The sequence below is a fragment of the Panulirus ornatus genome, chromosome 23 (assembly GCF_036320965.1).
Source record: "Panulirus ornatus isolate Po-2019 chromosome 23, ASM3632096v1, whole genome shotgun sequence".
In the NCBI taxonomy this organism is placed as follows: Eukaryota; Metazoa; Arthropoda; class Malacostraca; order Decapoda; family Palinuridae; genus Panulirus; species Panulirus ornatus.
The window spans coordinates 1,844,526-1,866,762 of record NC_092246.1 but is presented as its reverse complement, the minus strand read 5'-3'; the positions used below and the strand labels follow the sequence as shown (position 1 = coordinate 1,866,762).

Below are 22,237 nucleotides of genomic sequence, written 5' to 3'. Positions count from 1 at the left end.
CGTATGAAGCTACATTACGTCTGACACATACATAGTAAGTATTTCTGCTTTATGGCAAAATCATCTTGTGTCGTTTTGTCTGAAGGAACACATAGTTGTCTTTCAAAGTCATGAGTTTATGGAGTATTCTTACTTGATGACCTCAATTCTGGATACATCTATTTTGAATATTATGATGATAATTGCATCAATATTTTTCATAGGTCATAGATTTTGTATTTTCATTTACGTCAGTTATCAGCCAGGTTCTGGAGATGTTATTCTTAAGACTTCGTAAATATGAAAAAACAAAATTAGAAAAGTTATATTAGAAAAAAGACAATATTGAATTCCAGAAATCGTCCATTATGTTATCTTTGTCACATACCGTGAGGAAGAGATTCGTAGAATATGCCAAAGCAGGATGCAGCTAAGTATCAACACAACATAAAGTTCAGTAGGATCTCCGCTCAAGACGTTTGGCGAAGGAAAGAAAGAGTTATCACAAAATCACAATAGCCAAGCTAAAACACTAAGATGTGGGAGTGAGGAAGGAGAGATACATATGGAGGTAGGGTGAAGAAAGAAAGAGAAGAAACATACAAGGATGGAAGAGAGAGACGGCTTAGGGAGAGATTTGGAGATGAATTAGAGAAGATCGGAGAGATGAGGTAGGAAACAATCTGGGGAGATATGGGAAGGTTCTAAGAGAATAGAAAGACAAAACGTGGGTAGGGGGAGGAGGGGAGGTTACGCTTAAAAAAGGCTTCTGTTTGAGAAAAGAAAACTACTGAATGGGGAGATGAGCTGCTGGGTGAAGGGAGATAACAGGCTCACAGATGGAGAGACAAACCTTTGGCAATGGGTGAGAAAAGGGGCGAAAAGACAATGGAGAGACAGTCATACTAAGAGATCAGAGAAACGGGAAGCTAGGAAGAAAGCGAGGCGGGGAGACAGACAGAAGGTATAGGGAGGTGACACGATGCTGGGTAATGAGGAAGAAAATAAAGCCTTAGAAAAGACAGTGATGATGAGGTTGGGGAGAGTGTGGGAGATAGGGAGGAGATTGGAGTTGAGGAGGGAATGGGAGGCGGGGAGGTGCTGGTAGGTGGGAGGGGAAAGATGAAAAGACGGTGGGAGACGAGGAGGCGGGGAGGGGAGATGAGAATGAAGTGAAAGATGGGATGAGGATGGGGAGAGATGAGTGGCAGGTGGAGACTGTCAGGTGTTCAGGATGGGTGTCTGATATCATCATTCTCCCCAGCCGCACCGATTCACCCACACTCCTCTCCCCACTTCCTCCCCTCCCATCCTACACTCTCCCTTAAGCTCTTATTGTCTTCCCTTTCCTCAAGATATCTTCTTTTTCTCTCATCATCATCATCATCATCATCATCATCATCATCATCATCATAATCATCACATCATTATCATCATCATCATCAACACCGTCATCATTATAACCCTTCTGCTCTTTCTTCATCTCTCTCTCTCTCTCTCTCTCTCTCTCTCTCTCTCTCTCTCTCTCTCTCTCTCTCTCTCTCTCTCTCTCTCTCTCTCTCTCATTCTTATGACTCCTTTTTATCTTTCGTCTGGCGTCTTTTCGTTTCCAACCTTATTTATCTCATACGCTTTTCTGCTTTCTACTTTTTATCTAATGTCATTCAGACAGTTGCATAGTATGTACCTCACTCAGTTACCAAATGTCCTAAATTATTCGTGTAATTCACCTGTTAATATTTTCTTACATCATTGACTTACTGTTATTAATTCCTGAGTTTCATCTGTTCCCTTCCTCTGCTCTTGTCTAATATTCTTGATTTCTGATGCATGGTCTCCTGAGTCTGATTGCCAACCTTTGAGTTCCACCTCCTGGTCCTTCTTTTCCCCCATCACTAACTCTTGATCCTTCACTTCCAACACACATTCTCTGATTTCCATATAATATTTTCTTTTCCATCACCAAATCTTTACTTGATTTTTTAGTTCCTCATTACCAGTTCCTGAGCTAAACTTTCTATTATTTTTTCCTGATTTCCAGTCTTTTTTCAGGGATAAACCGTTCATTATGTCTGCTCGTTAAGTCTTTAGTTACATTAAATCTACCCATTAGATTTCTTGTTACTGAACTTACGCAAGTGTCACTTAATCTACACATTATCAGATCTTCAGTTCCACTTAAAAGTACCGAGTACCACCTTAACAACCGATCAGTACCACTTATTCTACCCATTACACTCCACTCATTACTTTACTAGCACAAAGTAAATACCACTAAATCCTCAATTTTAACTTCCTATGTCATTCTAGCCTATCGGAAAATCTATTTCGCTCCAACTATCCATATGATCTCCCTTAGCACTAAATTTACTCATCAAATAATGCAACATTGCATTCTCTATCCGCGCCATATCCCTCAGCACTTAACCTACCCATCAGATAATGCCCATCACTTGATACACCCATCAGATCATCCTCTATCATTCCATCTATCTATCAGGTCTCTCCATATCGTTTACTTCCCTGATTTCCTATTCCTTCATCCTCTTCTCTTATCATGGTCTTCGTGATTAAGAGTCTCCATCACTATCGCTTCCCCCTACCCTTAAACTTTAGCCAATTTCCTAGGGTGGTCTTGAAGCCAACGGGGCCAGCCAGGGGCCATAAAGAAACAAAAAACGGTTGGCGGTTCAAGATGCAACGGTTTTCTTCTTCAGTTGACCATCTTAAAGCGAGACCGAAGCGTTACTCTTCTTCCTTCTCCTTCTTGAATTTTCATTCCATTCGAATATTTCGTTAAAGACTGAAATAAGACTGAAGGCTATAGACATATAATGGTCTATTACGATGCATATTTGAAAGCCATTCTGGGTGTTATTTCCCTCCGCCTTAATTTGAATTTTGGCGCGCATCCTGGCCGGGTGCCTAGCCTGAAGACCATCGATCAACGGGTTGAAATATGGACACTGATATCGGCATTTCTGTCCGCTTGCCCCCACACCCAAGATTAAAGGTCGAAGTTTCACTATGGTGGCAGAAAGGTTTTGAAAAATGTATAGTAGACACCCAGACGCCTCCGTGAAGGAGGAGGAGGAGGAGGAGAAGGAGGAGGAAGAGAAGAAGGCCAAGATGGTTTTCAGGTAAAGGAGAGGAGCACCAGGTAGCCAGCAGCTTTATCTGATAGGTTTTTTTCCATAGAGAACTCAGAAGGTAATACATCTTTGGGGAATGTCCTTCCTGCTCTTTCTTTTTCATCTTACTAATCTTCATCATGGTTTAAGTATGATACTTCTGTCTTTCTTCAATCTACTAAACTTAGCAATGAATCTATAGTGACGAAGATATTTAAGGCTTATCGATTAAAATTGTAAAGATGTACAGCTTATTAACTTTTAGGTTTCAAGGTTCAGGCTCAAAATGCAGTCATATATATATATATATATATATATATATATATATATATATATATATATATATATATATATATATATATATATATATATATATATATATATATATATATCATGTATATACTCTAGGACAAGACGAGCAGAAAGCCTCAGACATTAGAGCGAACAAGACCAGGGCAAGACAATGAATGAAGCTCAGATAAAACATCAAACGAGACAAGATTGAGACAACAGACGAATCAGTTGAAAAAGCGAATGATACCAAACTGAACCAGCGACCGAAACCGGTGGAGCAAGAAATGAGAAGAGTCTGAAACAACGAACAAAAGTTGACAAAAACAGCGAGAATTGCGAATGAAGATGGACGAGAGGTTGTAATAAATGTGATACGAGTGAAACAGCACACAGTACAAGGGCCAAATAAGAAACTTTAAGTCTGTCTCTTACAACGTTAGCAGTTCCTCTTGTTCTTTAGAAAACGATAAATGAATACAATAAGTTAGAAACGATCGTTGTCTTATCTGAAATAACAAGACTGACCATATACAAAATCTGGATTTTTCTTAACTCTATTGATATTACCAGATAAAAAACCTTAGAAAAACAGAATCGCAGAAAAGATTGTTGTCCCACCCAGAGAGAGAGAGAGAGAGAGAGAGAGAGAGAGAGAGAGAGAGAGAGAGAGAGAGAGAGAGAGAGAGAGAGAGAGAGAGAGAGAGAGAGAGAGAGAGACAGAGAGAGAGAGAGAGAGAGAGACAGAGAGAGAGAGAGAGAGAGACAGAGAGAGAGAGAGAGAGAGAGAGAGAGAGAGAGAGAGAGAGAGAGAGAGAGAGAGAGAGAGAGAGAGAGACAGAGACAGAGAGAGAGAGAGAGAGAGAGAGAGAGAGAGAGAGAGAGAGAGAGAGAGAGAGAGAGAGAGAGCATTTGTCTAACTAAGGTAACCTACGTGCAAGTGCCTATGATAAGATTATCTTTATAATAAGGACAAGAATGTAGAAGAGGAGAAAGAAGAAAAACAGACGACAAAAGAAAATCTTTACGTCTCCTCATTTCTAGTAAGAGGAAGTACAGCAGCTCTGTCAGTCAAGCTCTTGAGATTCTTTGGCTAATAGGGAGCCAATAAGGGGTAGCCATCCTTTTTCCTCGGGTCAGGTCACTCCTCGTCCCTGATGCCCTGCAAGCCCTTGTGATGACAGGTGAAATGAGCGATCCACGTGAGGTCTCAACTATCAGATGTAAGGGTACATGGAAGCTGGAGAGGAAGAACGGTGTGTGCAAGGATCTTGAAGACTTGAAGAAGTTTTAAACCCTTCACACGAGGTAGAAATACCATGATGCTCAGGAGAAAGAGGTTCCAGTTCATAGTCATGAGATCCAGTCGTAAAGAGAAGTCTTCATCCAAGTCAAATGTTAAATGAAGCATAAATTGAGATGTTTGGAGAGTTAGAGAGATAAGGATAGAAGAAGGAAAATATACTGAGCTTTGGGGAATGTAATCATCTGAGATCGTGAGAAGGCAAATAAGAAACCATTAAGAAAATTCTCCAAAAACAAAGATTTAGAAAACAACAGTGAACATCCCTCAGTGTATATGGAGGAAAGCAGTGAACTTCTCAGAAGAAAAAAGAGCTCAAAGAAACAACCAAATGGCTCAGAAAATATCAATCATATATCAAAATCATGTTCAGAAACGCAGTATTGATTTTTGAAAAAAGACCCAATAAAAGAAAGCAGTCAGCATTAAATGGCCTTCACTTATAGTGATGGTTATCTCTGTAACAGACCAGGAGTAGTACCTGGAGTAGTATAACCATAGATTGTCAGAATAAAGGAATGTTCTGAACAGAAAAGATCGAGCTATTGGTTGACAATGGCAACATACATCATCAACGAGCAATTCGGCCATTTGGTGTCATACACAGTCCTGGGGCAGTTGGGAAACTACCATACAACTTCTTGGCTAATCAGATTGCCGTGGCGCGACGAACTACCATGAGGCAACCATACCATTAACCAGTTAACCTCACCGACAATCAGACCATTGTGACGTCAAACACCACCAGGAGACCATCAGACGGGAAATCAGATCACCACACGACCACAAACCACCGCACGACAATCAGAACACAGAACCTGGTGGACAGTCAGATCACGAATGCACAATAGAACACTCCACTTAGAGAGTTAGACAAGTATAGCACTATACGCCGGTGCTGTGTGAGTGACAAGGGGAGGGAGAAAGGGTGAGGCAGATCACAACACTAGCATAAGTCACGCACATAAAAACAGAACGAACAGATGTCACCGTTGACAAGACTGTTATGGCGTGACAACTGACCCGTGGTAACGTCAACGGGAAAAATAAGTGAGGCTTCGTCCTTACCTCCGTTGTATTCATGGACGACCCAACGCCGGTGTAGATGACCTCCGTTAACTTTGACGTAACAAGATTTCACGGAACATTGAATTCCCAATTTATGAATGGAGAAAACGGTGCAATGATGCAAATGCACAGACGGCATGACTGTTTTTTGCTCCGTCTGCAAGAGGGAATTGAAGTCCATGGGGAGACGGAGGAGTTCTACCTTATTACAGAGCGACGTAAGGCTCATCATAGGACAGCCTCACTAAGGGTGTGGGTTACGCCACTCTGCCCTTGTTAGATGCTGGGGCCCTAAACAAAACACTGGTAAAGAATCATTTACACTCCAGGAATTTGTAGAGACAAACATCTCATATATATCTACATATACATCTATCTACATTTGTGTGTGTGTGTGTGTGTGTGTGTGTGTGTGTGTGTGTGTGTGTGTGTGTGTGTGTGTGTGTGTGTGTGTGTGTGTTGTAAATATGAGAAATATTAAAAGAAAATGTACAACATAGCGACTGGTAAAACAAAACACAAACTGAAGAAAGAATAGGAACATCGCCAGGAGCAAAAGGCTGCTGCTAAAGGCAATTGACAGACGTGAGAAACAAGAGACAGTCGTGTGAAACAAGAGACAGATGTCAGAGAGACAGATGTGAGAAACAAGAGACAGTCGTGTGAAACAAGAAACAGATGTCAGAGAGACAGATGTGTGAAACAAGAGACAGATGTCAGAGAGACAGATGTGAGAAACAAGAGACAGTCGTGTGAAACAAGAAACAGATGTCAGAGAGACAGATGTGTGAAACAAGAGACAGATACATAAAAACGATTCATAAGCAACTGATTGACCACTATGATATCTTCTCTCCTCGAAGAACGATGCCGTGGAATTCCCTTCCTTCAAACGTCTTTTCCTCTTCTTATATATGTTTTCACATTCTGGCATCGGCTCTGCAAATAACTGAGATGCTCAGATTATTCCCACTGTATTCCATTTTCCTTTTTCAAAGAATAAACTCATAATTTTACCTTTTCTGCCAACATGGCTTCCATCGGAGCGTACTTTTGCCCTTGTCACGTCGGGTCTTAGGGAAAAAATAACTTTTAAAAGAAAAAGCGAACTTCAGACACAAAGTAATATTTTAAAAAGATATAACAAAAGAGAATCAATATAAATATAAACGAGAGGTGGAGATAAAATGAAGGGAAATGCGATCAAATAGGGATATACATAGAAAATGAAACCATGGGAAGCAGAGGACTGCCTCAAGTAATAGTAACATTAACTGATATAAACAGAATTGAAAGGAATGAAACAATTAAAGAAAAGCAAGCTAAGAGGAGGGACTAAGATCAGACAATCTAAGACAGTATTAAACTATTTACGATGTTAAACAGAACCCGTTTGAGAATCCTCAGATGATACAGAGACACAGGGTAAGACACAGGTAAGTGCTTATATGAAAATATCGAAATATAGAACTCCTTGAGTATACTCTATAGGTAGATCACTGTATAGGAAAATATCATTTATATATGTACAGGAGAAACTGGGTATGTTCTCAGCTTTCAGACTGTTTTGCATGACTTTTCGTCACGTAGGTAACTGTTAGTCTCACTGACGCAGTTAACAGTGTTAATGATGTTTTGTGTGTGTGTGTGTGTGTGGGTGGGTGGGTGGGTGGGTGTTATACACAGGCTGAAAGAAATACCTCCATCTATAGACAGTCTTTTCTATGCAACCAAAGTCTTTGAAAGTCATTCAAGGTGCATGTGCTTAACAATGTCAGCATTATCTTGCGTTATTATTAGTTGATCTGTCGGTTTATTTCACATAATCCTACTTTGATCTGTGTTTCTTTGCCTTTTTCTGTGGTTCTGCATTTCTGTTGGTCTGTTTTCTTCTTTGATTTTATAGTTCTCTCTCTCTCTCTCTCTCTCTCTCTCTCTCTCTCTCTCTCTCTCTCTCTCTCTCTCTCTCTCTCTCTCTCTCTCTCTCTCTCTCTCTCTCTCTCTCTCTCTCTCTCTCTCCCACCCTTCTGACACCCTGTCATCCATCCATCATCACCTCCTCCTCCTCCTCCTTCGTCTCTGTTCCTTGTAGGAGACGACCTCTCCCCTCCCACTCTGTTTATTATTTGTTCATCAGGCTGTATACACCGCCTGCGCGGCTGCTTGCTCCTGCCTCGCCTCCCTCCTACAGGGAATAAATAACGTTTCCTCACAGTGTATCATCGAGAGATAGTATTTCACGTCTCTCTCACCAGTCTCTGATGCCCGCCAAAGAAGTAGTTCATCGGCGTCTCTTATCATGCGTGATATTTCCCAGAGTTCATATTCCAGACGTGAACACTTTATAATTCATTTATATGAACATCGAATCAATGTTCTAAAATCTCCTTATGTCTTTCAATATATTCATCTACCGATTCTTCTGTCCTTATGGAGACACGAGAACAAGTTAGAATTCAATAATCTGTGAATTTGACACATATCTTATTATCCTTCAGTCTGTCTATAAATCCAAGGATTCTTTTATTTATATTCACATACCTTTCTTTTTCCCATTTGTAACTGCAAGAATTACCCATGATAACGGTTTAGTATAGAAACGCTGTAAATCTATATATCAGATGAGTAAGGAGAGGGATTTACTAACAAGCAAAGCGGGGAAATCATTTATGTGTACAGAAGTTAGAGAGTGCGTTTGTGTGTGTGTATTTATGAATGTGTGTTTGTTTGTGTATGTGTACATACGTGCATGAGTCATTCGCCCTACCGAAAGCAAATATAACAAAGCTGCAAACTGCACAATACAGAACACTGAGAATGATCACCGGCTGCCCAGCAACCACAAACCCTCTACACCTGTACAAAGAAGCAATAATATTTCCAGTACAATGTCACCTTGATATTCGGCGATCAGGTCTTTGCAGCAGCACAAGATCTTCCCCTCTAAATCACTCTGCACTCAAACATCAACACCCAAGCAGAAATAAAAAGCTCAGCCATGCTTTATGCTTCAACAACCCTCTCCCAAAATATTCGAGTCTGGCAAGACATACACACACCAAAGTAACCTGACAAGGACCAAACAATCGTCCCCCAGCCCAGTCTTCAGCACTACCCCATCAGACATTCACCCATCTGAAACTACACTCCCCAGACATGTACGAGTTACACTTTCTCGCCTGTTTTCTGGACGCCACACATCTCTCCATCACAAACATTATCGCAATATATCATAAGACCCGTCTTACCCAAGATGTAACTTACACACAGAAGACACAGAACACACCTCAGTCCTGTACACAGTATCACCACACTGCTTTCCTGTGGTCACGCCTTATGGACGTGGCCGGCTTCCTGAGAGCTGCGGAATAACAAGCAAAGTTTTCGCCTTTCGACAATATCGTCTTATTTTCTAATAGCAACAAAGGTATATGAATAATTTCATGATAAGATGTCGCAAGAGTGATATAATTCGTGTATACACAATGAGCTGTGAAGAATGAATGACATATATCCTTAATGCTATACATCTGTACCCTTGCGGAAGATGAAGACGATAGTGACGATGTGATAGTGACAATGATGATAATTCAGTAATTTCTTCTTTCCTTTCCTCAATAATTGCTTCTTTTGCTTCCTTCGTTTTTCTCTCTTCTTGCATTCTGCTGTTCCTCCAACCCTTGTATTCTCCTGTCCTCCCATCTCTTCTTCCTTCCTCCTTGCCCTCTCTCTCTCTCTCTCTCTCTCTCTCTCTCTCTCTCTCTCTCTCTCTCTCTCTCTCTCTCTCTCTCTCTCTCTCTCTCTCTCTCTCTCTCTCTCTCTCTCTCCCGTCCTGTCTTCGTCCCGGGACACAGACAGACCAGACATGGTGTGATCTCCAGGGCAGCCGTCACCTCCAGCCTCCCTCGCTGTGATTAATGAATTCAACTTCCTAACCAAAGGACATTTTTTCCCCTCCTCTCTCTCTCTCTCTTCATCTCCATGCGCCGAATGAGCCAGATGATGTAAAGGAAATGAGATTATGGGTGAAAGATTTACGCTGCTTATTACAGCATGGCCACCGCTGCGAGAATCGCTGTCCTCGCAATGTTGGTGATAAAAAGAGAGATTTTTATGAGGATATACCACAGATTATGGGGATATACCACAGATTATCGAGTATAGCGGATATATTTTCCCGGTTAAAAAGGTCACTGGCCGGATATAAGGTGGGAGGCAAAAGCGAGGTAAAGCGCCATTGCCCTAGGTCTTCACTTCGCAGCCAGCGTTGCCTTGTGTACGTTATTACGTTCACCCAGCTGAATGGTAGGTCGCTCTACCCCCGCCGGGGTGAGGGGTGGGGGATGGCTATGTTATTTCAACAACGCCTGTGAGTTTTGTGTGTGTGTGTGTGTGTTGTGTGTGTGTGTGTGTGTGTGTGTGTTGTACATTAGTCATCGTGTGTACATGTGTCTGTCTGTTACCTCACGAATACGTCACAAACCATCCTCGTCACGTAACAATCACATGTCACAACCGCAACACATAATAGCCGCCTAACACAACGCACACTTCCTGAAACATATCATTTTAAGTAACAAAAGGTTTACGTAACACCAGCTTCAAGTGACACAGTAACATGGTAACTATGAAATCTCGTAACTATCAGTTTCACGTAACTGTTACGTTACGAGAGATAAATCACAATAAAAAAAGCTTTGATTTCAGTTTACAACCAATGCCAGGCGATAACCACGCCACGTAACGTAGCAATGATGTTAAGGGACAACCACCAACCACAACACACTGCAACCTTGTCACACTACGTCACAACCATGGCTCACTAAACCCACGTCACGTTACACACGAGTGACGCAGCAACCACGGAACGTTACGACCTCATCATGAATGAACCAAGCCCGACTAAAATTACGTCATACAGGAACCACTGTAGTGGTGGCTCGCTACACAGCCGTCACTAACCCTCCCTCTACCCAGGTGGGAAGTACTGGTTATGTACCTCACTGGTCAGTGGCTGTCTGCCACATACGACCCACCAAGAGATATATAGATAGATAGACAGTTGGGTAGATATATAGATAGATAGACTGGAGAGACAGATAGACGTATAACCTTCTGCTGAGAAACATTGGAATGGTAACCATGTTGTAAGAAACACATCATGTTAACTCTCCCAATTTACTCATCTCCTTCAACTCATCTTTTGCCTCCTGCTAGACGCACCACCTTTACTTCATCCTTCTGTTTACAAGCAATTACCATTAAGCAGAAAGCTCAAGAAAGCACAAGTAATTTTTAGCACATGTGAAGGGTTCATTTGGGATATGAGCTTTGATTGATCTAATTATAACCAAAAAGTTTTATTCTACCTTTGGGTGAATTCTCTGAACTCTTATAGATATAGAAATATCAGTAGTCTATATTTCTATATAGGTAAAGATATATACTCATATATTCAGTAGTCCGAGTATCAGACCCTCTGAGGCAAAGGTACAGTGAGAATTCCTTTTAAAGAAGAGGTGAAGAGATCAGGTTGAAGGAGGGAGGGGTATGTGGGGGTATGGGAGAAGAAAGAGGCGTGGGGGTTTGGGGGGTGGGGGAAAAGGGATGGTAACAGGGGAAGGGGAGTAAATGGGGGTGGTCGTCTCACGAACTGAGTCAGGCTCTTGTCTGGGGCGACGCCCCCCGGGGCGAGATGCGAGGGAAAATGGAGTGGGGGAGAAAATATGGAGGGAGGGGGGGGGGTCTCTTGCTTCGTCTGTTCCATCTTTCTCTTCTTGCTTTTCCATCCTTATTTTTCCCTTCTCACGTTTAGCCTTTTTTTTCTCTTTCTCATTATGCTTCTGCTTCTCCTCTTCCCTTCCCCTCTCTTTCTTCTCTCTCTTCTATTTTTGTTTTCCTGCTACTGCTCATTCCTCCTTAGCTCCTTACTCCTTCTTCTCCTTCTGCTTATCCCCTCCTTCTCCTCCTCCACCTCCTCTTCCTCCTCCGCTTACCCCATAATGACCAGGTTCCCCGCTGGGTCACGCTGGGATGCCGCAAGGGGGTGTGTGTCTCCCTTCGCTGTTTCACAATACACGTAAGGGATCGTTAGGGGCGCCCCGGTGAGCGCCACCCCCTTGCGGAGGATCCTGCCACAAGAGGACTGTCTGCTACTTGCTTACGTTCCTGGCCACCCCAGGATAACCTCCTATAAGGGCGCCTGCAGCGCTCAAGAAGATGGCCACATCCACCGTACGAGTCGAGGGGAGTAAAGATGTCGTGTGAGGTGAGCGTGGTACGACCTTACACGTTGGTCATCACGGGTCCTGTAATGTGGTCAAGCGGTGTTTGTGGTGTTGCCTGGAGGTCAGTAGTGGCCAGGAGGCAGACGAGAAAGCATGACTCGTCCCACGTGGATATACATTTTTTTTTTTCATATTATTTGCCATTTCCCGCATTAGCGAGGTAGCGTTAAAAACAGAGGACTGAGCCTTTGAGGGAAATCCTCACTTGGCTCCCTTCACTGTTTCTTCTTCTGGAAAATCAAAAACGAGAGGGGAGGATTTCCAGCCCCCCGCTCCCTTCCCTTTTAGTCGCCTTCTACGACACGCAGGGTATACGTGGGAAGTATTCTTTCTCCCCTATCCTCAGGGATATATATATATATATATATATATATATATATATATATATATATATATATATATATATATATATATATATATATATATATATATATATATATATATATATATATATATATATATATCAAAATGCTAGACATCCTTTGCAGTTACTTAGATAATACTAATTAAGAAGGGATGATTGATGTCGAAACACCAAGACAGTATACATTTGTTCACTTAGCGTAAACACCTTATTTTTTTTCTTTCTTTTGCAAATCTAATTTGTCCACTTGATCTGGGATTCGGTTGTAGAGGAAAAGAAAGAGAAGGCAGCCAATGGGTTTTGTTTATGGCTGAGCAATAGCTTGGCAATATCATTAGTAACAAAGCTAAACCCGAGTGAGCGTAATTTAGACTTGCTATTGATCTAGGGACCAGAAGTTATTGGCTTAATGTCTCGATTGGATTTCACCTGCGAAATTTGCAATAAGCTCTGATCAAAAGGGGACTTCCCTCATCTTTTTCTCCATTTTTTCTTTATGTTTTCACTGATTATAATTTTTACGCTTTAGATGGCAGAGAGAAGACGGTCGTTGCTTCGTACAGCCTTTCTTTGTTTGCAAGGAACAAGATTTGGGAGTCGACACTACGCAACTATTGCCAAAGCTCCATCTTGGGAGAAGTGTAAAAGAAACAGACTTTCTGCTAGCGAATTATTAGATATTGTTAGAATATGTTGAGTAAGAGATAATCAGCAAATCATTCATAATATATATTATGCCAAAGCCATAATATGTTAAGTTTTCAGATTTGGTCAGAGCGCGCAGACAAGCATAAAGAACTAACAGAGAAGGTGCAAAGGAACGCAACAAAGATATCTCTTCTTACACTGTTGCTAATCATTCTCTTCTTTCTTTAAAGCTTTTACTCTATCTTTGCTTTTATTGAACGTAATCCACCACTATATGTCATTAAGTAAGGTCGTGGGTGGGGGAGGGGATGATTAAGGTAGAACTGTTGTTAGTAGGTCGATTCGACCTGCAAGTGCACCATACCTTTTAGATACCCAGTTCTGTTTCAAATGAGCAAGTCGATTCGACCTCAAGAGCATCCTACAAAACAGTTTGATCTTCGCGTGTAGGTCGCATCAAGCTCTTGTGATCCATACCTCACAGACACCCAGGGGCCCGGATCCCCGTGGGCAGGTGAACTACGTCCTACGTGCAATTACGACCGTGCTGTTTAGGTTGAGTCGACCCCGTGAATGGGCCGTAACACTTTATAGGTATCCAATTTGACCCATGGCGAATAGGTCTGTGATTACGAGGGCTGGGTCATCGCTAAAGCCCTGACTACCCTAGCATTATAGGTGATGATAACCCTTATGGTCTCTCTCTCTCTCTCTCTCTCTCTCTCTCTCTCTCTCTCTCTCTCTCTCTCTCTCTCTCTCTCTCTCTCTCTCTCTCTCTCTCTCTCTCTCTCTCTCTCTCTCTCTCTCTCTCTCTCTCTCACACATAAAAGTAAATCCTCCCAATAACTTACACTGAGGCTGTCAGGTACGGTCCAGGTTATGTGGGCGACACAAGTTGACCGAGAAATTAATTCCGTGTTGGCGGACGGACGGGTGGGGTCGTCTGGTGTCGTAACATTACGAGCTGGGCCCATGAGGAGGTCGTACGACTGACCGGTGATGAGAACCTAACGCCCCACCAGAGGATGTGGGCACATATGTTATCGCTGGTAACTCCAAGTATACATAGTGTTCATCCTTTGGGAAATATAGTGAATATGAAAGTCTTTGTGTGTGTGTGTGTGTGTGTGTGTGTGTGTGTGTGTGTGTGTGTGTGTGTCACATATGTATATCTGATCAATAATTAATACTTCATTCACTTTACATATGTATATACCGTCTGCCTCTTTCATCTTGCCTGCTTGTTGCCCATGTGTTCAGGAGCTGCTGAATCACACTTTCCTACACTGAAGATAAGCAAATGAGAAACTAATTTTTGTAATTATTCTACGTGGTTGTGTCTTCCTCCGGCCAGGAAAATTACATATCCAAGTATGATTTACAAAAAGGAAAAAATCGTAAATATCAGCCGGTGGAAAAAAAGGGGGGAACTAATTTACAACATTCCGGAAACATGGGAAAGTTCTAATTCGGATCTAATTCAAAGACAAAGGACTGAAAACTTTACATGTCTTGCTCGGATCCTCTCATTGTGAAACATTACCGCAGTCATTTTTATTTGAGCGTGATTTAAAGAGGCGTAAGAGGCAAGAATAAGGACGGAGAATTAAGTTAGTTTGTCTAGTTACGTTCTCCCGCTAACCATCTGTCCTGCTGCTGCTTCACTGGTGCTGGCAGGTGAGACGAGGGACAGACAGGAAGACAGAGATACAGACAGAGACAGAGGCAGGCAGACGGTGATAAAGATGGGGAAGATAGAGAGAAAGAGACAGACAGACAGACAGACAGCCGGACACAGTGCAAGTCCTCTGACTTGGTGCTTACAGAGAGCTTTGGCCAGAGGGCGTGGCTAGCGCGTGAGGTTCACTGCTGGAAAATATAGTCACCAAGAGCGGGTCTTGTTGGGTCGTGTTGTCGCGTGTCACGCACGAGCTGTAGACATTGTATGTTTGTGGAGTGAGTCCCGGCAGCCCACTCGTGAGTGAGGCAAAGAGAAACGACACCAACCAAGGACAAAGGAAAGAAACTTGACAGCTACTTGAGCATTGCCGTCACAGACCTTACCAATAACGTGGTTGGTGACTGATTGCCTCTTATTACTCTCTAGAAAGAGACAAACCTAAATATACAAACAGTTACTCAGAGCAAGAGGCTGACAGAGAGATAGACAGAGAAGCAGACAGACAGACGGACGGAGAAACAGGTCATTATCCACCAGCGGACTCCGGCAAGGGAGTTCCTATAGTGTACACCAGGATTTGTGAGCTAATGAGCAGCTTCTCATCATCTCATATAGCCTCACAAGCCTATGGTAAGTTGGCTTTTTATGAGCCATCCTCCACCAACATTAGTCTCAACCTGATGACCAAGAAGGCAAAAAACTGGTTATACTTCTTTCCCTCCCTAGTGAGGGGCCGGGAGGCTGGGTGGCCCTCTCAGGGTACAACCTTGGGATAATGTCCTATTGCAGATATCTTTCTCTCCTTCTGTATGTACGTGTGTATGTGCATCTAGATACATGTATACACATCTATCTATCCATCTCTGTGTATATATATATATATATATATATATATATATATATATATATATATATATATATATATATATATATATATATATATATATATATATATATATATATATATATATATATATATATATATATATATATATATATATATATATATATATATATATATACATATATATATATATATATATATATATATATATATGAAATCCCGTAAGACCAGATTCACGGCTTCACAAAACCTGCTATTTTACCTGTGTGGTCGTGGAGAAATACTTATACATATTACATCCCATTCGCAGAAGCCATCAGATCAATAAATCATCGCTGCAGTGGATGAAAATTCCATGAAAGACGACGCGTTCTGACTGGTGAATAGCCGGGTTCGCACCTCGAGTTATTGTTATGGTGTCCAGAATCTGGCTGTATGTTTGATGGGGGAGCTGTCTTACTTCTCTGTTTCTGAACAATACCTTTACTCTCTCTCTCTCTCTCTCTCTCTCTCTCTCTCTCTCTCTCTCTCTCTCTCTCTCTCTCTCTCTCTCTCTCTCTCTCTCTCTCTCTCTCTCTCTCTCTCTCTCTCTCTCTCTCTCTCTCTCTCCGTCTACTAGAAAGAGCAATACCAGGTGAACTATACACATCACGAACCAGACAGAACAAGCATGTTGCACAGTGCCACACAAGGTGCCAACCACCTCCTGATGCACAGTGCCACACAAGGTGCCAACCGTCTCCTGATGTCATCTCGTTTACATAAATCCTCAGCTTCCTCCTCTTCATATTTACATTAAACTTGAAGGACATATTTTTCAAGATGGCTAACGTCTGCGCTGCCTGGCTGGCAGAAGGGAATATATATATATATATATATATATATATATGTATATATATATATATATATATATATATATATATATATATATATATATATATATATATATATATATATATATATATATATATATATATATATAATTTAATGTAGATAATTTTCCATTTACCACAAGAGATTTTTGACATTGCTTACAATTCACTCCTCTGAGGTATTCAAAATTCTTCGTTTGTCTTCAGCACACAACACCAAATAAGCACAATGTATCGACGATGAGGAAAAAATATACTAATTGAGGGAGGGAGGAGGAGGGGGAGGAGGAGGGGGAGGAGGAGGAGGAGGGGGACTTATAGAATATCTTGACTTCATTCCTCCAGTGTATGAACACCAGAATGTATTCAGTAGTGACATCCTCTTCCTCCCAAGGTTTATGATTTCCCGTTTGGCAAAGATTGACAATTTCTACTGCCGCAGTAATTCACATTTTCCACAGTAAGTTTCCCTCATTTTCCAGTGGGCAAGATTGATAGGTTCCTGTATAATGATGTTTGATTGATATATTCCTCTTCCCGAGGCTTCCATACTTTCTCTTACAATCAATTTCTTTTGTTGAAATTCCTGTATGATTTGTCCAGATTTTTAATTTTCAGATATCCAAACCAAGATATTGTTTTTGCTGTTTTGGTCAATAGATTTTGAGAATCTCTTTCTTATAACATCCAGAGCACAGGGGTTCGATCCTTCAGCAAGACACAGAGTAGGCCGGTACGACTCTTGGGCATGGCGGTACGACCCTTGAGCACAGCGGTACGACTCTTGTGACTGATGGAGTAATTCTTAAGAACGACTGCACTACTACTACTACTACTACTACTACTACTACTACTACTACTACTACTACTACAACTACCACTGCTACTACTACTACTAGCACTAGAGCATATCTAGTACCTCTGCTACTACTAGTGCTGCTAGTACTAGTGCTGTCATCACTAGAGCATCTCATATGCCACGAGGGAAGTCCTCTCAGGACGGAGGAAGACGTGGTAGGTCCTGTGACTCTACATCCTTCATAAATTGTGACAAAATGTCATTAATTACGAGACAATTATGTCTCCACGGGAATCTGACCATCTGGTGTCCACCTAGTCTCTCTCTCTCTCTCTCTCTCTCTCTCTCTCTCTCTCTCTCTCTCTCTCTCTCTCTCTCTCTCTCTCTCTCTCTCTCTCTCTCTCTCTCTAGGGGACAAACCGTCACACTCAAATGGTCGTGCTGTTATGCTGGAGTGAGGGTCGTACCACCTTACCCATGAGGTCTAAACTTCCCGGTTTAATTTGATATTCTTTCTTGATCATTCTTGTAGACTGTGTCATATCAGCCAGGAGGAAGATAATTGTATTTCAAACAATCGTCGGGAAGAAATGCGTCACAGATTACCTTTCTAACCACCTGACACCGACGTGCTTAATACACCGATGATAACACTATTGACCTGTACACACTAACTGTTAACATACCTTCCAGGCATGTCTATAGAACCACTATTACAACGATATTCTAACCACACTTTAATCTTTACAGATGTATCTTATTTCCTTTGAGGTTTGATGGATCTGTCACAAAATCAATCTATTAATCAAGTTATGTAGCCTCTTGTACGATCAGTGTTGAACCTAGCCAACACGTACGTAGCTCATCTTCGTCTGTAAACAAGAAAATCAAGAATCACAAACGAGTTACAGGAATGAGAAACAAATATTCTATCACAAGAACAGATGTGACCTTTTATCTGTCTATATTATAGACAGGTTGAAATTGAACGATCATTCGAGGCTCAAGAATAAATTAAACTTTCAGCTTCCGAAGGTACGTTTTGTGAAGCCATGAACACATATTCGGGGAGCTAGAGTAGACTAGGTCTATAATTACCTGTATTAAAAGTAAAGAGTTGAAATACATTCCGATTGATAGAAAAAAAAGAAATTACATTTACTATGTGTCTTTGTCACTGATAGGTAGAAAATAGACACTCACTCGATGCAGAAGAATATATCTGATCTCCCAAATTCAAGGCAGAGACAAAGAAAAAATCGATAATCTTTAGGGACGCTAGAATGAATTTCATTCTCATTTTCAGACGTAAACAGATAACAAAATAAAAGTACATTTCACAGCACTAAGATAGATCGGTTCCCCGTATCACTGAGACAAAGACAGATAGACATAAACAGCTATTTGGGACGCTATGGCAAATCTAATCCCCCTTATCTAGACCGGGGAAAGGGAAGCAATAAAGAACTGTTCGCGGCAATGAAACAAACCCGATCGTATCCGGTGCAGCTCTGCCTTAAACAGAGCAACAGTGAACATCTGTCGGGATAAGCCTGTCTTCCTCAACTTCATCGCGTGGAACAAGAAGTCGTGGAAAGCCGCCCTATGCCAAGGTGCCAGGTTCGTGAGGCCAATTAGAAAGATTCTTTAAAGGGTATTTCGCCTAGTGAGCCAATTAATAGTATGCAAACACCAGCTCCGTCTTCTACACGGTCCTGGTACCCGGATTCCGCTCTGACTGCCACAGGCGGCCCACTTAAAGGGGTCTGATGCAAAGGGTGGTATATGGAGAAGGGGAGCTTAAATCCGTGTTCCGCTGTGGTGACTAGAGACGGCTCGTTTAAAAGGGATGATGCAGGGGTTGGTATATCAAGAGGAGGAAGATTTTATCCGGAATCCGCTTGTAAGAGGACACGTTCACTTTAAGCGACTTCATTAGAGAGAGTAATATAGCAAGAAAGGACCACTTTACCCGGATCTCACTATCACAAGGAGAGATAGTCCGCTTAAAGGAGCTGATAGGAAAGGTATATTGGGAAAGGATCCTATATCCGGATTACGTAGTAACGAGGAGAAACGATTCCCTTATCATAGGAGATGGCATATAGAGAAGGGGAGTTATATCCGGATTTCGTTGTAACAAAGAGAGACGTTCCCCTTAAAGGAATTCGTTACAGACGATGGTATTAGAATTAGGATAGTTATATCAGCATCACACTGTAACAAGGATGAACGGTCCTTTTAAAGGAGTGTCTTGCGAAAGACCTTATAGCCAGGGCACACAGTAACAAGACGCCACAGTCCAGTTAAAGGAGTTCATGCGATATAACGACTTCCACTCTATCTCAGATGACGGTCGCTTTAGAGAAATTTATCATAAGGAAAATGGGATGCTTGACTCTATATTCGCATTACAGGGTCGAGTTGTGTTGTGTACTGATGTTGTGTTGAGATAAAAGATTCGAATTCTTTCTTATTATGGGTGTGCATCATTGTTGTTATTATTATTATTATCATTATTAAGTACGAGATACACTAATGAACGCATTCCTTTTAAACACACACACACACACACACACACACACACACACATATATATATATATATATATATATATATATATATATATATATATATATATATATATATATATATATATATATATATATATATATATATATATATATATATATATATATATATTCATATATATGTTGATCACATTGGTCCGTGATGATAGTTATGAAGGTGAAATTGCAATGCAGTAGTAGTTCACATAATTTCATTCAGCATGTATTTTTGTCATACATGTGAGGCGTCGTCTACAGTAGCAGAGGCGAGATGCTGTTGTTGTGTCCGTGTTGGGATTTGAAAACTTTATGAATTAATGACAACTGATGATAAGGCAGATGTCTATGTGAAACATGTAATGCTACTTGGATAGAAAAATTACATGTTAAATAGAATTATATGAACTCCTACTGAATTGCGATTTCACCTTCATTCATATATATATATATATATATATATATATATATATATATATATATATATATATATATATATATATATATATATATATATATATCACCATCCGCTCAGCTATACGATCTCAATATGTCAAAAAGGAATACTAACTGAAACCAGAAAATAATTTTGATACAATACTCACCAGTTCCTGTAGAAGGAAGATGGCGAATGTCTTGAGATGTTTCTCTCTGAAAGAGATGAAAGAAAATGTCATTCTCCATAAAGAGGAAGCTTCATGGTAGCTGTAAATAAGACATTCTCCTGATATTAATCAAAGTGGGACATAAGCGGATTGGGTAACTTCTAATCTCTACCACTCGCCCCTCCCATATCCTTCCCTCCCCACTGTTAAGTAAATCATGAGTCTCCTTTTCCTCGAGATGACTGTTCGAATACTTTGAGGAGGAGGAGGAGGAAGAGGAGGAGGAGGAGAAGGAGGAGGAGAAGGAGGAGGAGGAGGAGGTACTGGAGATCAAGACGTTGTCTCAATGTGCAGTTCCTTGACTGTAACTCCTCGAGCGTTACCAGAAAGAACCAGTGACCACAAAGCAGAAAGATATATTCATACGTTTACTAAAATGTATATCATATAAACCTTACAGCAGCTCCGTAAGGTTTTCTCTGGACATTTTTATTAATAATGAATGTAAAGGTAAAGCTCGCGTGAGTATCGAAGCTTAGAGTTGCACTGGGACGCGGTAGAGCCCATCACCAGGCCCCTACTTCACACAATCTCCCTGGGGGGTTCACCTCCCTACTACCCTCCCTGGTCCAACACCTTAGGCCTCTTCCTCACCGCTGCGCCCGACACACACTATTGTCAGCGGCCTATGCAGTGTCAGAGGCGGGGGGTGAGGAAGATGATGAGGGAGGTGCACTAGAACAGCACACACACACACACACACACACACACACACACACTAGCATAACCTACAGTCGCTCCCTCTCTGCTAAAATCTCTACGAAACCCCTCAACTGCTGGCGGACCACAAGTCACCAGGATGGAGGTTCTCCCAGCATCCAGACTCAGGACACGCCACCCTACGTCAGGTGAAGACTCCAAGAGCCGCAGTAGAGACACTCCAGCCGAGGGCACCTTAGAGAAAGCTTCCCAATTTAACGAAATCGTCAAATTACACCCCGACATCCGGCTTCGGGAGGCGGATGGGCAAAGCAATGAGGCGACCATAACCTACGGGGAAATAATGAAGTTAAAGGTGTCATGTTCGGGGCTTCCTATAGAACAGGGAAGGAACCGCTGGTGACCAAGAGCCTCATACCCCCACTACAGTAAAGACTTCCTACGACATAAACACTCGAGGTTCCTCGTGTAATTGAGGTGCTGAAAAATGATCGCTAGTTATGATTCATGCTCGTTCAAGGCCCTGACGATGGGCCCTAACGACAGGCCCTTACGATAGGCCCTTACGATAGGCCCTGACGATGTTATGATTATATTAAAGGTGAGGTAGTGTATGTACGGCTGCGCAGGTCAGGTGACAACCTCCACTAGCGACTGCAACCCCCCCCCCCCCACACACACACACACACACACACACACACACACACACACTTCTTTTCTCCCCTCCTTCTGCCCTGAATTTCGACCCCTCTTGTTCCCCCTCTGAGTGGCGGGCGAGGGGGGCCCAGCGTCGATTATTCACCTTCATGATTCGCCGATCAATGATCCGTGAACGGCATTACGTACGTTCTTATCCAAAGGATAAAGATGACTCCTGGATGTAAGCTGGGATGAAGAGGTAAATATATAATTTAGATAAACGTCAGAATGAAAGGAAATCGAGTTAAAGGGGAACGATTGCCAACTGTTTCTCCCATTCACTTCCCCTCTTCTCCCTTAACCCACCCTCCCCAGCACCACTCCATGCCTCCCCCGCCCTCTCTGTCTCCCCTCCTAGCCCTCCCTCCCTCCCATCTCC

The 22,237-nt window shown here is 41.8% G+C and overlaps 1 protein-coding gene across 3 annotated transcripts in view; it reads right to left on the bottom strand.

Moving 5' to 3' along the window:
- Positions 1–22,237, bottom strand: part of LOC139756710 (uncharacterized) — a 114,935-nt gene that overhangs the window by 34,288 nt on the left and 58,410 nt on the right. For 2 of the 3 annotated variants that reach the window (XR_011714420.1, XR_011714419.1), the window contains exon 2: positions 20,440–20,485. Coding sequence is in view for 1 of the 3 variants with exons in the window: in XM_071676393.1 (XP_071532494.1) it covers positions 18,110–18,139; positions 20,440–20,485 (76 nt within the window). In the remaining 2 variants the exon portion in view is untranslated. Of the gene's footprint in view, positions 1–17,587; positions 18,140–20,439; positions 20,486–22,237 lie in introns of those variants that run through there. The other variant, XM_071676393.1, reaches the window with a different exon arrangement.